This window comes from Salvia splendens, chromosome 6, assembly GCF_004379255.2.
Source record: "Salvia splendens isolate huo1 chromosome 6, SspV2, whole genome shotgun sequence".
NCBI classification, from domain to species: Eukaryota; Viridiplantae; Streptophyta; class Magnoliopsida; order Lamiales; family Lamiaceae; genus Salvia; species Salvia splendens.
Genome location: NC_056037.1, coordinates 28,214,385 through 28,221,970, shown reverse-complemented (window position 1 = coordinate 28,221,970; position 7,586 = coordinate 28,214,385). Strand labels below are relative to the sequence as shown.

The following is a 7,586-nucleotide window of genomic DNA, read 5'->3' as shown; positions in this document are numbered from 1 at the left end:
TAAGAATATGTGAGATATGGCAAGTAGGATGTTAAGGAAACGCTTCCTCAACGTCGAATTCCGGTTACAATCAAGAAACGAGTGCCGAAGGTATCGAGCGCCCAACGCGTTGGGTCGGCGATTGCTCCGGCGGAGGGCGGCTGAGAGCGAGAATGATCTCGTCGGCAGCCTTAAGAGGGGTATCTTGTTTGGCAATTAATTGAGCCAAAGTTGTATTTTCATATACTCATTGACTGAATATTATGGAAGACTAATATGTGTGGATACAGAAAAGATATGATAATCTCTAAAATATCTCAACAAATTAATAATTCCTAAAACTAAAGACTTGTATCAACTCCCCCACGGTTAAAATCCACATTGTCCTCAAGGTGGGAACCACGAACCAAGGATGAGAGTTGAAAGCAAAAGCTTGGCGAGGCGTCTCCTCCTGGATCAAACGCATACCGAACAACTGAACTTCTCCCTTCATCACCTCTAAGAATGCTCAAATATGGCGTGTCATCGCACGGAGGGATGAATCGTGTATCGACGTCGACTGATGTCGAACAATGAACAATACTTGGAACATCCCCATCAAAGAAATCCACATAGAAATAGGTAGTTATCCTCACGCCAGTGCAAGCACTTCCTCTCTTAAACCAACAATTCGCAACATCCTTTGATGACATTTGAGCATCATTGAACGATGCGATTATCTTCTCCACTTCACCAATAGAACCATCCTCACTACTAGAAAATGAGCCTTTAATGACACCTAAAATTGCCACTAGAAAACCATTGTTGTGGCACTTTGCCTGTAATGGCACTTCATGCAAGTGCATTATCGGTAGCTGTAGTTATAGGTAACGTGTAAGGATAGGTCTTGTATTATGGCAATCAAAAAGTGCCATGAAACATGACGTGTAATGTCACTAGAAAATGCCACGATATATTTTCTTAAACTACATTGACTTTTGGAAAAATATACAATATACCCCAATAAATTTTTTTATTACAATTTTCCCTCATTTTATTTAATTTACTTTTTTCACCTACATATTTCTGTAATTTATATTTTTATCCTTCAAATATTTATAAATTCATTTTAATCCTTCAAATTTAATAAACTACTCACTCAAATAAAATGACAACTATTTGAATAATATTCAAACCATCAAATAATTTTACACAAAAATGTAACGTGTTTGAACACACAAACTAAACAATATTAAGTGTTGGTCATCTTTGACTTAAACTACACAAACAATACTAGTACTAAAAATTATAAAGTGCTAATCTATTCCAAAAGTGCTCAACATATTACGAGAAGCTGAAATTGTAGGACTTGGTAACTGGTTGTTTATATGCTGGGCGACACTGGGGGCTATATTTCGGTTACCACCTGCCTCCCTCCACTCTCTGATCCTGCGAATGAGGTCATCACCATTGACCTGACTAAGTAGTTCTCGATGCTCATCATCTGACACCCTGAGTTCCTTCCTCAATTCTGTTATAAGACCTCCTGAGAAACAAATATATCAAGAAACAGCGAAATCCAATCAGATGAGACAGTCTTCCCAAACATAGTAAAGACATAACTTATAATTGATAAACATGTAGCAGAATATACCCATGTGAGTGCATCAGATTGTGCTTTGAAAGCTCGTAAAACAGCATCGTATGCAATCTGTTCCAGATTATGTATTTCGTATTCCATATCCATTTGACTAATTTGAAATGGGGCTGATAGTAGAAATGACCTTTCGTTCCCTGCCACACGACCTCCTACTGTGCCTCTGTTATACCCTATTTCAGGATTATCATCATCAGTTTTAACTAACTTTATTTAATTATAAGTAATCTAGGAATCGTGCAAATAATCAACCCAAACTCATGATCTTGAAAGTACCTAGTATTTGATTATACGCAAAAGTTTTGAAAAATAACAATGAATAAAAGCAATCAGGAGAGAATATCTACACAAAGATTAACATTATACCAAAGCTTACTCGAACCCCTAAAAATCCTTCATACTCCAACAGATCCCTAAATTGTAAACCCCTTAATGAATAACACCACTGACGCCCCTGACCGAAATCACCCAATTCAACGATCTCACATTTTGCATGGTCAATTCCATCACAAAAATCAATCAGAATTCGCCAGAAACAAACACCACAAAGAAAAACGGTATGAGGCCGAAACTTACAAGGAATTCAGCCGTGAGCTCACCGTACAGCTTCAATTCCAAACGCCCTACGCCAGCTCTTAACTCCTCTTCTTCAAACAGAAATCCAAATGACAGAAATCACTCAGTGCAGGCAATTCAAAACGGAATCAGGTCAGTTCAAAACGAATACAACAGGCGAAAATCACAATGCGATTAAACAATTAAAAGAGAAAAAAGAAAAGGAAATGAATCGCAAATTGCCCTAATCGAACAGAAGCACCACCTGTAAAACCGAGAGGGAGAAAACCGAGAGGGAGAGAATTGAGCGCAGAGATTTGGGTATAATCAAAACTTTTGTGTATAATCAGTGATGCTCGCCGAGAGCGGAAATTTGGCGGAGGGGCTGCGACAGATTCGAGAGAGAAGAGAGAGGACGACGGCGCTGAATCGCAGAATCGGGAGACGGCGACGGGCAATTTTCGAACTAACGCCGAGAATGAGAGAGCCATGGTTGTTAAGTTTCAATTGGGGATTTACCTTGAAGAAGAAGAGAGAAAGAGGGGAAGAGATGGATTGATTTTTTTCCCGTAAGTTCTAGAGGGAGTTACTTCTCCTTTCTTCCTTTTTTATTTTAATTTCCTTTTTCTTGTTTTTTTCTTTTATTCATTTCTTATATTTTTTTTCAAAATACATTATACCTATTATACATTATGACACTTGGCACAAGTGCCACTACATGAATCTCTTCATGGCATTTATTTGGAGATGCAATATTAGTTTAGAATATAAGTGTGGCTAAAGGTTGGTGTATTGAGTGACTATCTGTAGTGGCAGTTTTTAAAAAGTGCCACAAATTTAGTGTAGCCTTAGACTAATTTTCTAGTAGTGCCTCCTCTTTATCTTCTAGCATTGTATCCTCCTCTTCACCAATCTTCTCATCATATACCCCAACGAGCCCTTGCAGCGTCATATTGTCAGTCTTGTCGATTTCTTCCATGGCCTCGTCGTTTGGAACATCAAGACTAACGCCCCCATTGTTAGTGGCATTGTTGGGAACATCCTCAACTAGATTTTCGTCATCAATATTCTCCTCAAATATGCAATTCAACTGGGCGAGGAGGGCGGCTTGCTCCAATCTATAAATACGCAATTTCTCGTTGAAATCACTTACGGCAGTTGGTTGGGCCGGGCAAGGCGAATGAACCTTGAGACTGGAAGCAACAACAGGCAACGTCGTTGTGCGGTGACCCAACGATCGGTCGCTCGGCGGTGGCTGGTACATAGGCTGCGAGTGCAGCACTTCCGGCGAATCCCAACAGGTAGGTGAGCGCGGAGGCTGGTCCGGAGTTTGATTGGTCACACGCGTGGGCTGATTGTACAAGTCCGCAGTGGCTGCTCGGTGGAGTAGCGGGGCCGGTGGGAGGCGGGCTGGACTCGCAGCGCTCTCACCTCCTCTTGAGGGTGAGGTCGGTCCCAGCACGTCTCCGAGCGTCGGGGCCGGTAAAAGGTCAGGTAGCTGTGGTCCAGCTGTTGCACCGGTGGGTCCCAGCACGTAGGGCGGTGCCGCTGCGTTGCAGGTGTCGGGTGGCGATCAAACCCTAATTAGGTCTGATGATCTCCGCGATCAGATAGGTGGCCACCCCTCTCGACGTAGCCATCGCGGTGTCGGGGCCAAGCGTCTTGCGCGTGATCGCGGTACCCGATGGGCTGATATCTCAGCCGTGGGCGACGATCAGGTGGATCCAAGTGGTGTGAGATGTAGGGTGATTCTGGATCAGGCCACGACGGCGGACGGAGTACTTCCACCGGGCTGCTCGGAGGGTCCCAACTGGTTACACGACGAGGTTGGACGGGCTGGTAGGAACGGAATGGCTGTGTGGCCTGAGGGAAGTCGTGTTGACGACGGCGATAGCCGGCGTAGTAGTATGACATGTCGACGGACTGAAGCGTGGTTGTGTAGAAATGGTGGTGATGCGGCTGGGGTAGGAGACGAGCGGAGGTGAGTGCTGGCAGTAGGCCTAGATTGAATTTGCAGCCTAGAACACTACCCGTGATTGAGAGTACTGCTCCGGAGAAGCCTAAGGCTGAGATTGCTTCTCCAGTTGCTGTTACCGTGAGGCCGGCAGGGAACAATCCGTTCGGAAGGCGAGGCCAAGAGAGGAGGTGTTGAAGGAGAAGGGCCAAGATTGGAAGGAGATTGAGGAGAAGCTCGAGTCAACCCAGATTAAGGAGGTTGTTTCTGATGGACCGGATCCTCCTAGGAAAAACTTTTGGAGTGGAAGAGAGAGGCCAGTTACAATCAAGAAACGGGTGCCGAAGGTATCGAGCACCCAACGCGTTGGGTCGGCGATTGCTCCGGTGGAGGGCGGCTGAGCGCGAGAATGATCCGTCGGCAGCATTAAGAGGGGTTTCTTGTTGGGCAATTAATTGAGCCAAAGTTGTATTTTCATATACTCATTGACTGAATATTATGAAAGACTCACACATAATTATTATGTATGGATAAAAAAAATATCATAATCTCTAAAATATCTCAACAAATTAATAATTCCTAAAACTAAAGACTCCGTATCATAGGAGCCCACAAATCGCGTAAATAAGGTTTACAGCTGATCATCTCTCAATTAAATGAATATAAAAAAGTAGCATTTTACAATATTCGAACACCTAGTCAATTGAATGTATGGCTAAATGATGTACTCTCTATTCCATAAAAATAAATTAATTGGGAATGAAAATAAATTAATTGGGAATGACACAAGTTTTCATTTAAGCATAAATTAATAAACTGATTTAAGAGAAACTAATCTGCAAGTTAAATTGCTAAAAACAGAGATCATGATTACGTCTAGTAGATTCAAGGTGATAACCTAATCTGCTAGTTAAATTGCTAAAAACAGAGATCATAATTACGTATAGAAGATCCATCAACGTGAGTACTGGCGTGAAGCGGCAAATTCAACTCAGAGATATTGAAGTTGGATCAGAGCCGTTCTTCATGCTCCTGAGCATCATGAGGATATTGAAGTCGGAGCCGTTTGTAAATAAGTTATGACGTGTGGCGTGAAATGGAAACTTCAATTCACTAACCTGCAGGTGCGCGGCCGATGATTGGAGGTGGCTTGGTGGTAGAGGCGGCGGCGAATCGGAGTTTGGTAGAAGAATATATGACTGTTTTACAAAGACTACACATTGTAGAGAAAAAAATGCGCGACTTTAGCATTTTTGAAACGATAACACCTGACCAGGCGATTTGAGTGTGTCGCGAGTTAGAAAAACGTGCAGGTCGCGCATTTTTTCTGAGCCTAGAAGTGCCAAATCGGGAAAAATGCGTTTGGGCCTATTTTCAAGCCCTAGCTATTTAAATAGCTAGGGCCTGACTCCCAAAGAGTTTGGACAGATGGAGGTGCGATTTGGAAAAAGATTTGAAGTCTTGAGCCATTTTTCGAGGAGAATTGAAGATCAAGAGCTCCAATCCACCTTGAGCTGACCCCAAATGGTAGATTTTATGGTTTTTATCATGTTATCTTTCCAAATGGTAGGCTACAACTTTTGGATTGTTCTTAGTAAGTTAAAGGATATTTTGAAACATGGATTCCTAAGTTATATTGAATGTTTTGATGCATTTGGTTCTATTTATGTGCCTTGGTAACAAAATATAATTTAACTCGGGATAGGAAGCAAACATTAAGTATGTAGATGTATATAGGGATGTCAATGTAGCCTGCAACTCGTGAGCTGGCCCGAATAGCCCGCCAAATTTATAGGGTTACGGCTGGAAATTTCTAGCCCGATAAAATCAAAACCAGATTAGCCCGCAACCCGTTAGGGCTAGACCCGAAAACCCGATGGACTGGCCCGAAAACCCGATAAAATTTCTATTATTATTTTTTTACTCCTAATTCGACACTTTATTGATTAATTTTATAATATAGATAACTAAAAAAACAACATTCAATTTTATATTAAATATACAAATTATATATTAAATTTTTATTTAATATATTAATTGATAAATAAATTAAAATTTTCAAATTGACTAAAAAAATATTTAAATTTCTAAAACATGCATTAAAATTCCACGAAATATCTCAAATATTGGTATCTGATCTTGTTTCTGATTGAGTTTAAGCACATATCTCAAATATATCATAATTAAATGTTTTACATTGTATAAATATAAATAATATTAATCATTATTTATTGGATTGATCGCATGTTAATATTATCGTCAGCAACCCGTTAACCCGTTGGGCTAGTCTGAAACCCGAGCTTTTAGGGTTAGGGTTGAACTTTGATAACCCGATAGAAATTACAACCCGATTAGCATGCACCCGATTGACCCGCAACCCGAGTATGGCTTGCCCGAAACCCGACGAGCTGGCCCGATTGACATCCCTAGATGTATATTGTTTCATTACATATTATCGATGAATACTAAATTAAATTCCACATGATGTCATATTAATAGTCACACTTTTTCATTTTGGTCCGTCCCCTATTAAGAGTCACACTTCATTTTTACCATAAATGGTAAGTAGGTCTCACATTCCACTAACTCACTCCACTCACATTTTATTATAAAACCAATCTACAAAAGTGGGTCCCACATTCCACTAACTTTTTCAATCAACTCTTCTTTACATTTCTTAAAACCAGTGTCCGATCAAAGTGTGACTCTTAATCAGGGACGGAGGGAGTATTAGTCAAAAAAATAAGAACTTTCTTTTAATTTTGAAAATATCTATGGACATTAAAATTTTGAAAATATAATATAGTATAAACTTTCATTTTATTTTATTTTTTTGAGTTTTTTTACGTTATAAAGCTAATTTTGCAAAATTCAATATAATGAGATATTAAAAACGATGTCCTTTCTACCAAATCGTTATGATTGTCTTAAAATTGAATATTTTGGCAAGAAAGTCGTTTTGATAGCTACTACACTGCTTTTAACATTTTATTATTTTGCTAAATCTTTTGCAGGCAATCGGAAAATATTTAAAATTTGTACTTTTAAATTTTAAAGGCTGTGAGGTTTTAGAATGGCACAGGTTCACAATTCTAAGTTTCTAGCAAGTACCAACCTGATTATTTAATTGGCAAAACAAATTGATTGGCATTGGCGTGGTCGGGACGTCACGCACTACATAAATGCAGCATTTATAATTCTTCGTCTATCAACCCAATGAACAAGAATCGGTTAATTAATATACTATCGCCTATTTTATTTTTTAATTGAAATATTTTCACTTCAATATATAGTTTTAAATTGATTCAAAGAAGCTGCTGTAGTCTTAGAGAAAACCTATCAATTGATCGATAAAATTATTTTCAATACTATATGATTATGTTTTATAACCTCAATAGCAGAATAGTGAGTCATTTAATCGGATCTTGGGTGATTTTCTATTAGGTTAGTCATAATACTCTC

The 7,586-nt window shown here is 39.7% G+C and overlaps 1 protein-coding gene across 4 annotated transcripts; it reads right to left on the bottom strand.

The window, feature by feature from the left end:
• Nucleotides 1–1,122: 1,122 nt before the first annotated feature.
• LOC121806398 lies at nt 1,123–2,759 on the bottom strand. 4 transcript variants are annotated; one of them, XR_006051668.1, is made up of 4 exons: nt 2,436–2,759; nt 2,192–2,262; nt 1,613–1,788; nt 1,123–1,504 (listed from the first exon to the last, which is right to left on the bottom strand). XR_006051668.1 is itself a non-coding variant. In XM_042206420.1 (4 exons), the coding sequence occupies exons 1-4, from the start codon at nt 2,659–2,661 to the stop codon at nt 1,493–1,495; spliced, it is 462 nt and encodes a 153-aa protein (XP_042062354.1). In that variant the 5' UTR covers nt 2,662–2,759; the 3' UTR covers nt 1,123–1,492. The 4 variants fall into 4 exon arrangements, 1 of the variants encoding a protein (XP_042062354.1); XM_042206420.1 differs by having other exon boundaries at nt 2,215–2,262; XR_006051667.1 differs by having other exon boundaries at nt 2,192–2,759.
• Nucleotides 2,760–7,586: the final 4,827 nt, after the last annotated feature.

Bases quoted from the DNA above. Each gene is read 5' to 3' on its own strand.
- LOC121806398 (XM_042206420.1), bottom strand. From the start codon at position 2,661: ATGGCTCTCTCATTCTCGGCGTTAGTTCGAAAATTGCCCGTCGCCGTC. The intron at 2,263-2,435 runs GTGGTGCTTCTG...TTCTGTTTGAAG, and splicing joins TCTCCCTCTCGGTTTTACAG to AAGAGGAGTTAAGAGCTGGC. The intron at 1,789-2,214 runs GTGAGCTCACGG...ATCCTGAAATAG, and splicing joins TTTGGAATTGAAGCTGTACG to GGTATAACAGAGGCACAGTA.